The sequence below is a fragment of the Pseudophryne corroboree genome, chromosome 6, assembly GCF_028390025.1.
Source record: "Pseudophryne corroboree isolate aPseCor3 chromosome 6, aPseCor3.hap2, whole genome shotgun sequence".
NCBI classification, from domain to species: Eukaryota; Metazoa; Chordata; class Amphibia; order Anura; family Myobatrachidae; genus Pseudophryne; species Pseudophryne corroboree.
In genome coordinates, this window is record NC_086449.1 from 828,560,686 (window position 1) to 828,579,349 (window position 18,664).

At 51.3% G+C, this 18,664-nt stretch overlaps 1 protein-coding gene across 8 annotated transcripts in view; it reads right to left on the reverse strand.

Annotated features, from left to right (window-relative positions):
• The window catches only part of CACNA1C (calcium voltage-gated channel subunit alpha1 C), a 510,817-nt gene that overhangs the window by 194,916 nt on the left and 297,237 nt on the right, over positions 1-18,664 (reverse strand). For all 8 annotated transcript variants that reach the window (XM_063929336.1, XM_063929333.1, XM_063929332.1 and 5 more), the window contains exons 6-7: positions 10,411-10,566; positions 9,436-9,632 (exon numbers count right to left, since the gene is read on the reverse strand). In XM_063929336.1, the coding sequence (XP_063785406.1) occupies positions 9,436-9,632; positions 10,411-10,566 (353 nt within the window). The remainder of the gene's footprint in view (positions 1-9,435; positions 9,633-10,410; positions 10,567-18,664) is intronic.

The following is an 18,664-nucleotide window of genomic DNA, read 5'->3' on the forward strand; positions in this document are numbered from 1 at the left end:
GTGACACAGTGGTATAATACAGGTTATGTTGGGGGGTGGGTGACACAGTGGTATAATACAGGTTATGTTGGGGTGTGGGTGACACAGTGGTATAATACACGTTATGTTGGGGGGTGGGTGGTACAGTGGTATAATACAGGTTATGTTGGGGGCTCGGTGGCACAGTGGTATAATACAGTTATGTTGGGCTCGGTGACACAGTGGTATAATACAGGTTATGTTGCGGGCTTGGGGGCTCAGTGGTATAATACAGGTTATGTTGGGGGGTGGGTGACACAGAGGTATAATACAGGTTATGTTGGGGGGTGGGTGACACAGTGGTATAATACACGTTATGTTGGGGGGTGGGTGGTACAGTGGTATAATACAGGTTATGTTGGGGGCTGGGTGACACAGTGGTATAATACAGTTATGTTGGGGGCTGGGTGACACAGTGGTATAATACAGGTTATGTTGGGGGCTGGGTGACACAGTGGTATAATACAGGTTATGTTGGGGGGTGGGTGACACAGTGGTATAATACAGGTTATGTTGGGGGGTGGGTGACACAGTGGTATAATACACGTTATGTTGGGGGGTGGGTGGTACAGTGGTATAATACAGGTTATGTTGGGGGCTCGGTGGCACAGTGGTATAATACAGTTATGTTGGGCTCGGTGACACAGTGGTATAATACAGGTTATGTTGCGGGCTTGGGGGCTCAGTGGTATAATACAGGTTATGTTGGGGGGTGGGTGACACAGAGGTATAATACAGGTTATGTTGGGGGGTGGGTGACACAGTGGTATAATACACGTTATGTTGGGGGGTGGGTGGTACAGTGGTATAATACAGGTTATGTTGGGGGCTCGGTGGCACAGTGGTATAATACAGTTATGTTGGGCTCGGTGACACAGTGGTATAATACAGGTTATGTTGCGGGCTTGGGGGCTCAGTGGTATAATACAGGTTATGTTGCGGGCTTGGGGGCTCAGTGGTATAATACAGGTTATGTTGGTGGCTCGGTGGCTCAGTGGTATAATACAGGTTATGTTGGGCGGCTCGGTGGCTCAGTAGTATAATACAGGGTTTGCTGGGGGCTCGGAGGCTCAGTGGTATAATACCAGGTATGTTGGGGGCTCGTGGCTCAGTGGTATAATACAGGTTATGTTGGGGGCTTGGTGGCTCAGTGGTATAATACAGGTTATGCTGGCGGCTCGGTGGCTCAGGGTATAATACAGGTTATGTTGGGGGCTTGGTGGCTCACTGGTATAATACAAGTTATGTTGGGGGTTCGGTGGCTCAGTGGTATAATACAGGTTATGTTGGTGGCTCGGTGGCTCAGTGGTATAATACAGGTTATGTTGGTGGCTCGGTGGCTTAGTGGTATAATACAGGTTATGTTGGGGGCTTGGTGGCTCACTGGTATAATACAGGTTATGTTGGGGGTTCGGTGGCTCAGTGGTATAATACAGGTTATGTTGGGGGCTCGGTGGCTCAGTGGTATAATACAGGTTGTGTTGGGGGCTCGGGGGCTCAGTGGTATAATACAGGTTATGTTGGGGGCTCACTGGCTCAGTGGTATAATACAGGTTATGTTGGGGGTTCGGTGGGTCCGTGGTATAATACAGGTTATGTTGGGGGTTCGGTGGCTCAGTGGTATAATACAGGTTATGTTGGGGGCTCGGTGGCTCAGTGGTATAATACAGGTTGTGTTGGGGGCTCGGTGGCTCAGTGGTATAATACAGGTTATGTTGGCGGCTCACTGGCTCAGTGGTATAATACAGGTTATGTTGGGGGCTCGGTGGCTCACTGGTATAATACAGGTTATGTTGGTGGCTTAGTGGTATAATACAGGTTATGTTGGTGGCTCAGTGGTATAATACAGGTTATGTTGGTGGCTCGGTGGCTTAGTGGTATAATACAGGTTATGTTGGTGGCTCTGTGGCTCAGTGGTATAATATAGGTTATGTTGGTGGCTCGGTGGCTTAGTGGTATAATACAGGTTATGTTGGTGGCTCGTGGCTCAGTGGTATAATACAGGTTATGTTGGTGGCTCGGTGGCTTAGTGGTATAATACAGGTTATGTTGGGGGCTCGGTGGCTCAGTGGTATAATACGGGGTTATGTTGGTGGCTCGGTAGCTTAGTGGTATAATACAGGTTATGTTGGTGGCTCGGTGGCTCAGTGGTATAATACAGGTTATGTTGGGGGCTCGGTGGCTCAGTGATATAATACAGGTTATGTTGGGGGCTCGGTGGCTCAGTGATATAATACAGGTTATGTTGGTGGCTCGGTGGCTCAGTGGTATAATACAGGTTATGTTGGTGGCTCGGTGGCTCAGTGATATAATACAGGTTATGTTGGCGGCTCGGTGGCTCAGTGGTATAATACAGGTTATGTTCGTGGCTCGGTGGCTTAGTGGTATAATACAGGTTATGTTGGTGGCTCGGTGGCTCAGTGGTATAATACAGGTTATGTTGGTGGCTCGGTAGTTCAGTGGTATAATACAGGTTATGTTGGTGGCTCAGTAGCTTAGTGGTATAATACAGGTTATGTTGGGGGTGGGTCAGTGGTATAATACAGGTTATCTTGGTGGCTGGGTGGGTCAGTGGTATAATACAGGTTATGGTGGGGGCTGGGTGACACAGTGGTATAATACAGGTTATGTTGGTGGCTCGGTGGCTTAGTGGTATAATACAGGTTATGTTGTTGGCTCGGTAGCTTAGTGGTATAATACAGGTTATGTTGGTGGCTCAGTGGTATAATACAGGTTATGTTGGTGGCTCGGTGGTATAATACAGGTTATGTTGGTGGCTCGGTGGCTCAGTGGTATAATACAGGTTATGTTGGTGGCTCGGTGGCTCAGTGGTATAATACAGGCACCAGGCAGGTGGTTAATAGAAAACTGAAGTTCGTAATATCTCAAAATCTCAATAAATGATGAAACTTTTTAACCCTATTCGGTAACGGAATGAACCTTACTGTAGTGTGTTGCAATGTAACCATATTCTGGAGAGATAATTTGTTTGGTTGTTAAATTGTCTCATTTCCATAATATTAACCCTGATATTGAGAGATTATGTGATAATTTAATAAAACAACTATATTGTCATTGTTTTATATGTAAATGAAGGAAAACCTGCCAGTAATATAGTTATCATTAAGTGAATACTGATAACGGGTCCTAACGAGGCGCTGGATCACAAATCACGGTTATTTGCCTCTGTCAGTAAAGTAGATCACGTCACCTGATTAACGGCGCCGACACCTTGTACCTGTGATGACTTTTACGATACCCATATTTTCATGGAATTGCCCTTATGTCTAAAATTGAAGCCTACCTCAAATCACGCCCTATGGGATAAATATATCAGCCGGCGACTTGTGAGCGTCGGTGAAAAATCCCAGCGAGTCTGCCCCGTGTTTTAAAGCGGCAATCATTTAATAGGTACAATTAAACCCTGGTTTTGCCTTTTGAATGATTGGCGCTTTAAAACATCAGGCAAACTCACCGGCTGTTACATTGACCCCTATGAGTGTAAAGTTTGCTGTGACCTTGCGCTTTGTATGCAGATGTACAGGGGACACAACCTATTCTCGCCATTACCTCTATTTATAACCCTTTCATATTTTTCAGCCTGCAGAAATCCACATCAAAGTTTTAGCCGCGGCCCCTCTGCCTCGGCGGGTGCTGTGAGTTGGGGGCTAGTCTGTCACCGGACGATTAAATGACGGCTTTCCCAGATCCCGGCTCCGGCCCACAACAGAGCGGCCACTGAGATGTTCCCAGACCATGTTTTCCATACAAGTTTATAAAATGCGGAACAGAGCAACGTGAGATAGGGGATGATTCACGGCTGGTTGTGGGCAGAAAGAGCGACCGGTGCAGTGTAATTAACACTGTGAGAAATGATTTCTAGGAAATTGTTCTCGGATATTTCAGGGAATGTTCCGCCCACACTCTGCAGATAATTACTTCCATTAGTCTAATGATGGTCACTCTGCGATATCAGTGGAACTGACCCGATATCATTTACAGACAGGGCTACACCCAGCTGGAGGGGGCAATTTTGCACCAAGGCAAACCCTATTTTGCATGCATGGGGGCAAATTTGTGATGTGTGGACAGAATGGGCTGCCGCTACTACAGATGATCGCCATGCGTGAAGTAATCCTGAATACGGACGCGCGTTATACTGTCAGGACCGCACGTCCTAGTGGGTCCTTCTAAATCCCTGAGGCAGATTGTTGCTACTAAAACAGAGATTATTCTGTAGATGGCAATACAGACCTGTGGCGTTACATTCACCAGACAGATGTGAATATTTGCAGGTACAGCGTACACAGGTTATATACCCGCTATGATTCCCATTGTGATGGATCTAGTGGGGGACGAATTAGGGGTTGTAGCCAGATCATTGTAGGTGGGGAAATGATAAGACTTATATCTGTGGGTCCTGACCCCATGGTGATTGTTGCTGAGTGCCCTCCCCCACTGGCGGTTGTTGCTGAGTGCCCACCCCCACTGGCGGTTGTGGCTGAGTGCCCTCCCCCACTGGCGGTTGTTGCTGAGTGCCCTCCCCCACTGGCGGTTGTGGCTGAGTGCCCTCCCCCACTGGCGGTTGTTGCTGAGTGCCCTCCCCCACTGGCGGTTGTTGCTGAGTGCCCACCCCCACTGGCGGTTGTTGCTGAGTGCCCACCCCCACTCCCGGTTGTTGCTGAGTGCCCTTCTTTTTATGGTGGTTGGTGCTGAGTACCCTTCCCCCTGGGGGTTGGTGCTGAGTGTCTTCCCCCCATGGTGGTTGTTGTGGAGTACCCTTCCCCCGTGGCAATTGGTGCCAAGTGTCCTCCCACCATGACTATTGGTGCTGAGTGTCTTCCCCTCATGGCGATTGGTGCTGAGTGTCTTCCCCTCATGGCGATTGGTGCTGAGTGTCCTCCCTTCATGGCGATTGGTGCTGAGTGTCTTCCCCTCATGGCGACTGGTGCTGAGTGTCCTCCCCTCATGGGGACTGGTGCTGTGTGTCTTCCCCTCATGGCGATTGGTGCTGTGTGTCTTCCCCTCATGGCGATTGGTGCTGAGTGTCCTCCCCTCATGGCGACTGGTGCTGAGTGTCCTCCCCTCATGGCGATTGGTGCTGAGTGTCTTCCCCTCATGGCGATTGGTGCTGAGTGTCCTCCCTTCATGGCGATTGGTGCTGAGTGTCTTCCCCTCATGGCGATTGGTGCTGAGTGTCCTCCCCTCATGGCGATTGGTGCTGAGTGTCTTCCCCTCATGGCGATTGGTGCTGAGTGCCCTCCCTTCATGGCGATTGGTGCTGAGTGTCTTCCCCTCATGGCGACTGGTGCTGAGTGTCCTCCCTTCATGGCGATTGGTGCTGAGTGTCTTCCCCTCATGGCGATTGGTGCTGAGTGTCTTCCCCTCATGGCGACTGGTGCTGAGTGTCCTCCCTTCATGGCGATTGGTGCTGAGTGTCTTCCCCTCATGGCGATTGGTGCTGAGTGTCCTCCCTTCATGGCGACTGGTGCTGAGTGTCCTCCCCTCATGGCGACTGGTGCTGTGTGTCTTCCCCTCATGGCTATTGGTGCTGAGTGTCCTCCCTTCATGGCGATTGGTGCTGAGTGTCTTCCCCTCATGGCGATTGGTGCTGAGTGTCCTCCCTTCATGGCGATTGGTGCTGAGTGTCTTCTCCTCATGGCTATTGGTGCTGAGTGTCCTCCCTTCATGGCGATTGGTGCTGAGTGTCTTCCCTTCATGGCGATTGGTGCTGAGTGTCTTCCCCTCATGGCGACTGGTGCTGAGTGTCCTCCCTTCATGGCGATTGGTGCTGAGTGTCCTCCCTTCATGGCGATTGGTGCTGAGTGTCTTCCCCTCATGGCGACTGGTGCTGAGTGTCCTCCCCTCATGGCGATTGGTGCTGAGTGTCTTCCCCTCATGGCGATTGGTGCTGAGTGTCTTCCCCTCATGGCGATTGGTGCTGAGTGTCTTCTCCTCATGGCGACTGGTGCTGAGTGTCTTCCCCTCATGGCGACTGGTGCTGAGTGTCCTCCCTTCATGGCGATTGGTGCTGAGTGTCTTCCCCTCATGGCGACTGGTGCTGAGTGTCCTCCCCTCATGGCGATTGGTGCTGAGTGTCTTCCCCTCATGGCGATTGGTGCTGAGTGTCTTCCCCTCATGGCGATTGGTGCTGAGTGTCTTCTCCTCATGGCGACTGGTGCTGAGTGTCTTCCCCTCATGGCGACTGGTGCTGAGTGTCCTCCCTCATGGCGATTGGTGCTGTGTGTCTTCCCCTCATGGCGATTGGTGCTGAGTGTCTTCTCCTCATGGCGACTGGTGCTGAGTGTCTTCCCCTCATGGCGATTGGTGCTGAGTGTCTTCTCCTCATGGCGACTGGTGCTGAGTGTCTTCCCCTCATGGCGACTGGTGCTGAGTGTCCCCCCTTCATGGCGATTGGTGCTGAGTGTCTTCCCCTCATGGCGACTGGTGCTGAGTGTCTTCCCCTCATAGCGACTGGTGCTGAGTGTCCTCCCTCATGGCGATTGGTGCTGTGTGTCTTCCCCTCATGGCTATTGGTGCTGAGTGTCCTCCCTTCATGGCGATTGGTGCTGAGTGTCTTCTCCTCATGGCTATTGGTGCTGAGTGTCCTCCCTTCATGGCGATTGGTGCTGAGTGTCTTCTCCTCATGGCTATTGGTGCTGAGTGTCCTCCCTTCATGGCGATTGGTGCTGAGTGTCTTCTCCTCATGGCTATTGGTGCTGAGTGTCCTCCCTTCATGGCGATTGGTGCTGAGTGTCTTCTCCTCATGGCTATTGGTGCTGAGTGTCCTCCCTTCATGGCGACTGGTGCTGAGTGTCCTCCCTTCATGGCGACTGGTGCTGAGTGTCCTCCCCTCATGGCGACTGGTGCTGTGTGTCTTCCCCTCATGGCTATTGGTGCTGAGTGTCCTCCCTTCATGGCGATTGGTGCTGAGTGTCTTCTCCTCATGGCTATTGGTGCCGAGTGTCCTCCCTTCATGGCGATTGGTGCTGAGTGTCTTCTCCTCATGGCTATTGGTGCTGAGTGTCCTCCCTTCATGGCGATTGGTGCTGAGTGTCTTCTCCTCATGGCTATTGGTGCTGAGTGTCCTCCCTTCATGGCGATTGGTGCTGAGTGTCTTCTCCTCATGGCGACTGGTGCTGTGTGTCTTCCCCTCATGGCGATTGGTGCTGAGTGTCCTCCCTTCATGGCGATTGGTGCTGAGTGTCTTCCCCTCATGGCGACTGGTGCTGAGTGTCTTCCCCTCATGGCGACTGGTGCTGTGTGTCTTCTCCTCATGGCTATTGGTGCTGAGTGTCCTCCCTTCATGGCGATTGGTGCTGAGTGTCTTCTCCTCATGGCGACTGGTGCTGTGTGTCTTCCCCTCATGGCTATTGGTGCTGAGTGTCCTCCCTTCATGGCGATTGGTGCTGAGTGTCTTCTCCTCATGGCTATTGGTGCTGAGTGTCCTCCCTTCATGGCGATTGGTGCTGAGTGTCTTCTCCTCATGGCGATTGGTGCTGAGTGTCTTCCCCTCATGGCTATTGGTGCTGAGTGTCCTCCCTTCATGGCGATTGGTGCTGAGTGTCTTCTCCTCATGGCTATTGGTGCTGAGTGTCCTCCCTTCATGGCGATTGGTGCTGAGTGTCTTCTCCTCATGGCGACTGGTGCTGTGTGTCTTCCCCTCATGGCTATTGGTGCTGAGTGTCCTCCCTTCATGGCGATTGGTGCTGAGTGTCTTCTCCTCATGGCGATTGGTGCTGAGTGTCCCCCCTTCATGGCGATTGGTGCTGTGTGTCTTCCCCTCATGGCGATTGGTGCTGAGTGTCCTCCCTCATGGCGATTGGTGCTGAGTGCCTTCCCCTCATGGCGATTGGTGCTGTGTGTCTTCCCCTCATGGCGATTGGTGCTGAGTGCCTTCCCCTCATGGCGATTGGTGCTGTGTGTCTTCCCCTCATGGCGATTGGTGCTGAGTGTCCCCCCTTCATGGCGATTGGTGCTGTGTGTCTTCCCCTCATGGCTATTGGTGCTGAGTGTCCTCCCTCATGGCGATTGGTGCTGAGTGCCTTCCCCTCATGGCTATTGGTGCTGAGTGTCCTCCCTTCATGGCGATTGGTGCTGAGTGTCTTCTCCTCATGGCTATTGGTGCTGAGTGTCCTCCCTTCATGGCGATTGGTGCTGAGTGTCTTCTCCTCATGGCGATTGGTGCTGAGTGTCCCCCCTTCATGGCGATTGGTGCTGTGTGTCTTCCCCTCATGGCTATTGGTGCTGAGTGTCCTCCCTTCATGGCGATTGGTGCTGAGTGTCTTCTCCTCATGGCGATTGGTGCTGAGTGTCCCCCCTTCATGGCGATTGGTGCTGTGTGTCTTCCCCTCATGGCTATTGGTGCTGAGTGTCCTCCCTCATGGCGATTGGTGCTGAGTGCCTTCCCCTCATGGCGATTGGTGCTGTGTGTCTTCCCCTCATGGCGATTGGTGCTGAGTGTCCTCCCCTCATGGCGATTGGTGCTGAGTGTCCTCCCCTCATGGCAATTGGTGCTGAGTGCCCTACCCCGATGGCGATTGGTGCTGAGTGTCCTCCCACCATGGCGGTTGGTGCTGAGTGTCCTATGCCGAGGGCAGTTAGTGCTGAGTGTCCTCCCACCATGGCAGTTGTTGATGAGTGTCCTTCCCCCATGATGTTTGGTGCTGAGTGTCCTCCACCCATGGTGGTTACTGCTGAGTGTCCTCCCCCCATGGATGTTGGTGGTGAGTGTTCTACCCCATGGCGGATGGTGCTGAGTGTCCTCCCCCCATGGAGGTTACTGCTGAGTGTCCTCCCCCCATGGGGGTTACTGCTGAGTGTCCTCCCCCCATGGAGGTTACTGCTGAGTGTCCTCCCCCCATGGAGGTTACTGCTGAGTGTCCTCCCCCCATGGAGGTTACTGCTGAGTGTCCTCCTCCCATGGTGGTTGGTACTGAGTGTCCTCCCCCTATGGTGGTTGGTGCTGAGCACCCTCCGACCATGGCGCTGGTCCCTGTGGAGAAGGTGCCTTGGTCTCACACTGACCATGCTGCCCATTAACTCTTGCAGCTCCACAGTCTACTTTAGCCTTTTAACTACTTTAGACAATATAGCCGCTGTCACACTACACACTGATTTACACAGCACTGAGCACACTTTGAATACATCACAACATTACATGGACGGTACCTGCGGATCATAACCTTAATGATACATGGCTATACACGTTTACAGTACGGTGACAACAGGGATAAAAAGTAATTTCATCAGACTGAGGTGGGAAACGAGGTATAACTCTATACATTGTGCACAGACCTCTGGATTCCTCACCAATCCGGAACAGGTTCTACCCATCTTTACACCCACAGCTAACTCCGCAAGCACCCGCCGTATCCCCAGTGCTGAGCCCGTTGCCGGGAGGGGCGGGTCACTTACCCAGTACAGCACATCCGTCCAGCCCTCCATGGTGATGCATTGGAAGACAGTGAGCATGGCGAACGCAAAGTTGTCAAAGTTAGTGATGCCGTGCTTTGGGCCGTCCCAGCCAGATTCGCAGACGGTCCCGTTGGGGCAGTGTCGGCCATTATTGCTATTGAGAGCGCAGGGCGAGGGCTCCTCCTCTGTGGGAACATCTGAACAGAGACAATGAGCAGATTATACAGGGAGCAGGGACAGAGGTGACGCGTTTCACTATGATTCTCTGATATTTATTAGCTAACACTGCGGTATTTATTAGCTAAAACTGCGGTATAACCACACAAGAATCAGACAGTAAAGATTGCTTTATAAACACATAATGTGCATTACATCAGTTGCCCGCGTGTGCGGCGGGGCAGAGCAATTTCCCAACGCGCTGCGCAAGGGATTGATGGGAGGCTCGTCCCGCATGCATCCTATAACAGATTTGTTCCACAGCGATGTAAAGATATAATGATATAAAGAAATATGCTTCCCAGTCTACAGCGCATCCAATGACAGCTAATTATCATTAACTGGAGTAACTGCTAATCTGCTTTCTACAAACGCCTGGAATATAAATTGCAGCGCGATCTACATACGCTCATTCCCAACACGGCGCGTTCATTAAACACGCTGCAGCCCACCCCGTCACCTACACCCAGCGGCGGCAGCCCTTCTACTGGCCAATGTCCAGCCTGGGAATTCCAAGAGGGAACAGTAACAACATCGAGGTACGAGGCACAAGTCACCTCATACCTCCGTGATGCTACTGATTCCTTGTTAGTCAATAAGCTGCATTGTTATGATTATTGTTTCAATGCACAACCCCCCCCCCCCCCCCCCCCCCCGGAGCAGCCCCAAACAAGACTGCTAGATTGTCAGACTGATCTCCGCTCCTGTTCTCAGTTGCTGACAGGAGCAGTCACCTTGCACAGCAGTGTTTCCTCTCACCTCTGTTGGTCAGGTAGTAGCAGGTCTTGTGCATTTTCCCCATAAAGAGCTCCAGACCGATGATGGCGTAGATTATGATCACAAACAGCACCAGGAGCGCGATGTGTAGCAACGGCACCATGGCCTTAATGATGGAGTTCAGCACCACCTGGAGACCTGCGCACAGAATACGGGAGAGTCACCCACGTGCCGTATAAACCACAGCACAGACCTTTATATACAAGCGTTGGGCAAACGAATGCGTGCACGGCAAAATGGCGCACTTACACCATTGTCAGGATGCAGCTAGCTATGCGTCGGTAGTATACCCGCCAGACGCAGCTAGCTATGCGCCGGTAGTATACCCGCCAGATGCAGCTAGCTATGCGCCGGTAGTATACCCGCCAGATGTAGCTAGTTATGCGCCGGTAGTATACCCGCCAGATGCAGCTAGTTATGCGCCGGTAGTATAGCCGCCAGATGCAGCTAGTTATGCGCCGGTAGTATACCCGCCAGATGCAGCTAGCTATGTGCCGGTAGTATACCCGCCAGATGCAGCTAGCTATGTGCCGGTAGTATATCCGCCAGATGCAGCTAGCTATGTGCCGGTAGTATACCCGCCAGATGCAGCTAGCTATGTGCCGGTAGTATATCCGCCAGATGCAGCTAGCTATGTGCCGGTAGTATACCCGCCAGATGCAGCTAGCTATGCACCGGTAGTATACCCGCCAGATGCAGCTAGCTATGTGCCGGTAGTATATCCGCCAGATGCAGCTAGCTATGTGCCGGTAGTATACCCGCCAGATGCAGCTAGTTATGCGCCGGTAGTATACCCGCCAGATGCAGCTAGCTATGCGCCGGTAGTATATCCGCCAGATGCACAGAATACGGGAGAGTCACCCACGTGCCGTATAAACCACAGCACAGACCTTTATATACAAGCGTTGGGCAAACGAATGCGTGCACGGCAAAATGGCGCACTTACACCATTGTCAGGATGCAGCTAGCTATGCGTCGGTAGTATACCCGCCAGATGCAGCTAGCTATGCGCCGGTAGTATATCCATCAGATGTAGCTAGCTATGCGTCGGTAGTATATCCGCCAGATGCAGCTAGCTATGCGCCGGTAGTATACCCGCCAGATGCAGCTAGCTATGCGTCGGTAGTATACCCGCCAGATGCAGCTAGCTATGCGTCGGTAGTATACCCGCCAGATGCAGCTAGCTATGCGCCGGTAGTATACCCGCCAGATGTAGCTAGTTATGCGTCGGTAGTATATCCGCCAGATGCAGCTAGCTATGCGCCGGTAGTATACCCGCCAGATGCAGCTAGCTATGCGTCGGTAGTATACCCGCCAGATGCAGCTAGCTATGCGTCGGTAGTATACCCGCCAGATGCAGCTAGCTATGCGCCGGTAGTATACCCGCCAGATGTAGCTAGTTATGCGCCGGTAGTATACCCGCCAGATGCAGCTAGTTATGCGCCGGTAGTATATCCGCCAGATGCAGCTAGTTATGCGCCGGTAGTATATCCGCCAGATGCAGCTAGTTATGCGCCGGTAGTATATCCGCCAGATGCAGCTAGCTATGCGCCGGTAGTATATCCGCCACATGCAGCTAGCTATGCGCCGGTAGTATATCCGCCAGATGCAGCTAGCTATGTGCCGGTAGTATATCCGCCAGATGCAGCTAGCTATGTGCCGGTAGTATATCCGCCAGATGCAGCTAGCTATGCGCCGGTAGTATATCCGCCAGATGCAGCTAGCTATGCGCCGGTAGTATATCCGCCAGATGCAGCTAGCTATGCACCGGTAGTATATCCGCCACATGCAGCTAGCTATGCACCGGTAGTATATCCGCCAGATGCAGCTAGCTATGCGCCGGTAGTATATCCGCCAGATGCAGCTAGCTATGCGCCGGTAGTATATCCGCCAGATGCAGCTAGCTATGCACCGGTAGTATATCCGCCAGATGCAGCTAGCTATGCACCGGTAGTATATCCGCCACATGCAGCTAGCTATGCGCCGGTAGTATATCCGCCAGATGCAGCTAGTTATGCGCCGGTAGTATACCCGCCAGATGCAGCTAGCAATGCGTCGGTAGTATATCCGCCAGATGCAGCTAGTTATGCGCCGGTAGTATACCCGCCAGATGCAGCTAGCAATGCGTCGGTAGTATACCCGCCAGATGCAGCTAGCAATGCGCCGGTAGTATACCCGCCAGCAGCATTTACTCACATCCAGGCACACTTACACCATACCTCCCAACATGACCCTCTCCAGGAGGGACACAATGCTCTGCTTCTGGACTTTTCTCTTAATGTAAGATTGCCATCACCTGCGCTGAACAGGTTAGTGGATAAGAAAGGTGTTCCAGCACAGGTGATGACAATCATAAATTAAGAGAGAAGTCCAGCAGCAGAGCATTCTGTCCCTCCTGGCGAGGGTCATGTTGGGAGGTGTGCTTACACTCAGTCAGGTTCTTAACATTTGTTTTGACAGCGAGAGGTGCACTCGCCGTTAGAGTTGATTTAATAAAGTTATCCGGAAAAAAAAAAAAGCATTGTAAAACACACCTACAAGTGATATAGGGGGTAATTCCAAGTTGATCGCAGCAGGAAATTTTTTAGCAGTTGGGCAAAACCATGTGCACTGCAGGTGAGGCAGATGTAACACGTGCAGAGAGAGTTAGATTTGGGTGGGTTATTTTGTGTCTGTGCAGGGTAAATACTGGCTGCTTAATTTTTACACTGCAATTTAGATTGCAGATTGAACACACCACACCCAAATCTAACTCTCTCTGCACATGTTATATCTGCGGGTGTGGTTCGTTTTATCGACAGTATCTAGGTCGACAATGTTTAGGTCGACCACTATAGGTCGACAGTCACTAGGTCGACATGGATGGAAGGTCGACAGGGTTTCTAGGTCGACATGTGCTAGGTCGACAGGTCTAAAGGTCGACATGAGGGGAAAAAAATTTTGGGTGTCGTTTTCTTCGTAGAGTGACCGGGATCCCAAATTAGTGCACCGCTTCGCGCGCCATGCTTCGGGCATGGTGCCTTCGCTCCGCTACCGCTTCGCTTGGCACACTTTACCGTTCCAATCGTAGTCCACGTGGATCGTTAAGTATGAAAAAATCCCCCCCAAAAAAATGTGAAAAACTCATGTCGACCTTTAGACATGTCGACCTAGCACATGTCGACCTAGAAACCCTGTCGACCTTCCATCCATGTCGACCTAGTGACTGTCGACCTATAGTGGTCGACCTAAACATTGTCGACCTAGACACTGTCGATCTTCAGACCGGATCCCATATCTGCCTCCCCTGCAGTGCACATGGTTTTGCCCAACTGCTAAAAAATTTCCTGCTGCGATCAACTTGGAATTACCCCCATAATACAGACACAAGCAAGAGAGCACCTATCAGCTTCAGCGGGGAATACACAAACAGCCAATCAGAAGCGGCAGCTAGTGCTGGCGTGCGTCCATCGCCATCGTCATGTATTTACACCAGCCCTCAGCCACTAGGAAGAGGCGCACACCTGCATCTCTGTGTGGGACTGCCTCAGGCGCAATGTAGAGAACACGCCCCTTCCCTACTCCGTCCACCAATCGCATGGAGATTAAAATGGTGAAAGGCGGACAACTCTAATTTGCTGAAGGACGCAACACCGGGCCAGGGGCCTGTGGTAATCATGTTATAATGAACACGACACTCATTACCACAAGGAATGTATATAAAACCCCAAGGGTATTAATCCTGGAGAAGTGATAAGTGCAAGGTGATAACGCATCAGCCAATCATTACTGGTTAGAAAGATGACAGGAGCAGATTGCCTGGTGCGTTATCACCTTGCACTTATCACTGCTTTATCACTTCTCCAGGATTAATACATCTGCCCCCAAGTGTTCACTTGGACGCCTGCATAGCGCACATCTATAAAATACGTCTGGGTGGCGGTACCTGTGCTGCCCCATGGCGCCTGTATTATGCAGGGCACTAGAGCGACATTGGAAAGTTCCCGTCTGGCACATCCTTAGGATGCTCCATTCTCCCTAAAACCAGAAGCAACTGGCACAGTGCTCCCCAAAGCGTCACATGTTCAGGGGGGGGCACAAGATGCACTATCTCCGCGTCACGCCGCTGTCGTCCTTTGTAAATGGATTCATATTATTACGTCTGGGAATTTCCCATGTTGGTCATGACAAAGAACTGCAATAAAGTAAATGGTAATGAACCTGTGACCCACGTTATAACATAGCAACGGTGAGATCCACGCGTCACAGCGACACCTCTCAGAGACCGGAGTAATTGCTGATAACAGCTGCGGTTTATACAGGACTGATACCGTACATGACGCAGAGGTGAGGACACGGATCCACAGAACGTACATGGGGAAAATGCGTCTATTCACCCACATGCAGAGTTCCCGCATCTTGCACCTGCGCCAATGTGTGCGCCTGGCGCGCTACTAGTCACCAATGTCAGTGCGTACTTACACCCTCACTGAACTATGTCTCTGGGCCACATTCAGCCCAGATTGCTGTTGTGCACTTCTGTAGGGCGGACGATTATCAATCAACTGCGCATGCATACGGATCATAGTGCGCAGACAGCGTCTTTTTTTATCGCTAGGCGTACACAAATTGATTGACAGTAAGCGAGCGTTTGTGGGTGGTAACTGCCCGTTTTCTGGGAGTGTCAGGAAAAACGCAGGTGTGGCCAAGTGTGGTCAGGGAGGTGTGTGACGTCAGCTCCGGCGCCGATCAGCCTGTTCTCATCGCACTGTAGGAGTAATTCCTGGGCTGCGCACACACTGGAAAAAACATTCTACGGTGAGCGAGTTGCGAACGGATTTGCAGCTGACCGGCGTTTGCAGAGATTTTCGCACGGCGTACACAGACTTGCACCGAGCAGGTATTCACTCTGTTTGAGCAGCGACTACGTGATCACAGAGCGATCAGGTCTGCATCGGGCACTATGTCTGAACGCTCCGCTATGGAACAGGTAAGTCTCCCGAGTCATACGTCACAGTGCGCGCAGTGCAAAAACCCAGCAAGAGACGCTCCGCAAACAGACGTACGAGTAACCCAGCACCAGCCGCAGTATTAATTACACACGTGTTACACGAGACACTGATAAGCAAGTGAGATGCACAGATTCCGTCTGACAGCTATCAGATTATCTGGACCTATGCGGTGCGGCTGGGGTACGGATATAGGGGGTCATTCCGAGTTGTTCGCTCGCTAGTCTTTAGCAGCCGTGCAAACGCTATGCCGCCTCCCACTGGGAGTGTATTTTAGCTTAGCAGAAGTGCGAACGAAAGGATCGCAGAGCGGCGGCAAACTTTTTTTGTGCAGTTTTAGAGTAGCTCAAAACCTACTCAGCGCTTGCGATCACTTCAGACTGTTCAGTTCCTGTTTTGACGTCACAAACCCGCCCTGCGTTCGCCCAACCACGTCTGCGTTTTTCCTGGCACGCCTGCGTTTTTTCGAACACTCCCTGAAAACAGTCAGTTGACACCCAGAAACGCCCACTTCATGTAAATCACTCTGCGGCCAGCAGTGCGACTGAAAAGCTTCGCTAGACACTGTGTGAAACTACATCGTTTGTTGTAATAGTATGACGCGCGTGCGCATTGTGCCGCATACGCATGCGCAGAACTGCCGTTTTTTTTGCCTCATTGCTGCACAGCGAACGAAAGCAGCTAGCGATCAACTCGGAATGACCACCATGGGGCACAGGTAAAATACCGTTGCGGTAAATTTAGACCAATCATTCGGTGCCGAAATCTCCCAAATATCAGCTAGGCCATCTCCCCTACTGCCAGGGGTATAAGGAGATACAACCAGGGATTATAATACTGCAAAACGTCCCAGTTATAATCTGCCATCGAGCGGATGTCAGATACGCAGCAAACAGCGCCGGACTCTAAACCGCTTTCCAAAAATGAGGACTTCGTTTTTAAATGAAAAAAATAAGATTTTACTTACCGATAAATCTATTTCTCGTAGTCCGTAGTGGATGCTGGGACTCCGTAAGGACCATGGGGAATAGCGGCTCCGCAGGAGACAGGGCACAAGAATAAAAGCTTTAGGATCAGGTGGTGTGCACTGGCTCCTCCCCCTATGACCCTCCTCCAAGCCTCAGTTAGAATACTGTGCCCGGACGAGCGTACATAATAAGGAAGGATATTGAATCCCGGGTAAGACTCATACCAGCCACACCAATCACACCGTACAACTCGTGATCTGAACCCAGTGAACAGTATGATAGAACGAAAAAGAGCCTCTGAAAAGATGGCTCCCAACAATAATAACCCGAATTTTTGTAACAATAACTATATACAAGTATTGCAGACAATCCGCACTTGGGATGGGCGCCCAGCATCCACTACGGACTACGAGAAATAGATTTATCGGTAAGTAAAATCTTATTTTCTCTGACGTCCTAGTGGATGCTGGGACTCCGTAAGGACCATGGGGATTATACCAAAGCTCCCAAACGGGCGGGAGAGTGCGGATGACTCTGCAGCACCGAATGATAGAACTCCAGGTCCTCCTCAGCCAGGGTATCAAATTTGTAGAATTTAGCAAACGTGTTTGCCCCTGACCAAGTAGCTGCTCGGCAAAGTTGTAAAGCCGAGACCCCTCGGGCAGCCGCCCAAGATGAACCCACTTTCCTTGTGGAATGGGCTTTTACCGATTTTGGCTGTGGCAGGCCTGCCACCGAATGTGCAAGCTGAATTGTACTACAAATCCAACGAGCATTCGTCTGCTTAGAAGCAGGAGCACCCAATTTGTTGGGTGCATACAGGATAAACAGCGAGTCAGATTTTCTGACTCCAGCCGTCCTGGAAACATATATTTTCAGGGCCCTGACCACGTCAAGCAACTTGGAGTCCTCCAAGTCCTTAGTAGCCGCAGGTACCACAATAGGTTGGTTCATGTGAAATGCAGAAACCACCTTAGGTAGAAATTGAGGACGAGTCCTCAATTCTGCCCTGTCAGAATGAAATATTAAGTAAGGGCTTTTATATGATAAAGCCGCCAATTCTGACACACGCCTGGCTGAAGCCAGGGCTAACAGCATCGTCACCTTCCATGTGAGATATTTTAAGTCCACAGTGGTGAGTGGTTCAAACCAATGTGACTTTAGGAAACTCAACACAACATTGAGATCCCAAGGTGCCACTGGGGGCACAAAAGGAGGCTGTATATGCAGTACCCCTTTTACAAATGTCTGAACTTCAGGTACTGAAGCCAGTTCTTTTTGGAAGAAAATCGACAGGGCCGAAATTTGAACCTTAATGGACCCTAATTTTAGGCCCATAGACAGTCCTGTTTGCAGGAAATGGAGGAAACGACCCAGTTGAAATTCCTCTGTAGGGGCCTTCCTGGCCTCACACCACGCAACATATTTTCGCCAAATGCGGTGATAATGTTTTGCGGTTACATCCTTCCTGGCCTTGACCAGGGTAGGGATGACTTCATCTGGAATGCCTTTTTCCTTCAGGATCCGGCGTTCAACCGCCATGCCGTCAAACGCAGCCGCGGTAAGTCTTGGAACAGACAAGGCCCCTGCTGGAGCAGGTCCTTTCTTAGAGGTAGAGGCCATGGTTCGTCCGTGAGCATCTCCTGAAGTTCCGGATACCAAGTCCTTCTCGGCCAATCCGGAACCACGAGTATAGTTCTTACTCCTCTCCTTCTTATGATTCTCAGTACTTTTGGTATGAGAGGCAGAGGAGGGAACACATACACTGACTGGTACACCCACGGTGTTACCAGAGCGTCCACCGCTATTGCCTGAGGGTCCCTTGACCTGGCGCAATATCTGTCTAGTTTTTTGTTTAGACGGGACGCCATCATGTCCACCTTTGGTTTTTCCCAACGGTTCACAATCATGTGGAAGACTTCTGGATGAAGTCCCCACTCCCCCGGGTGAAGGTCGTGTCTGCTGAGGAAGTCTGCTTCCCAGTTGTCCACTCCCGGAATGAACACTGCTGACAGTGCTATCACATGATTTTCCGCCCAGCGAAGAATCCTTGCAGCTTCTGCCATTGCCCTCCTGCTTCTCGTGCCGCCCTGTCTGTTTACGTGGGCGACTGACGTGATGTTGTCCGATTGGATCAATACCGCCTGACCCTGAAGCAGGGGTTTCGCTTGACTTAGGGCATTGTAAATGGCCCGTAGTTCCAGAATGTTTATATGAAGAGATGTTTCCATGCTTGACCACAAGCCCTGGAAGTTTCTTCCCTGTGTGACTGCTCCCCAG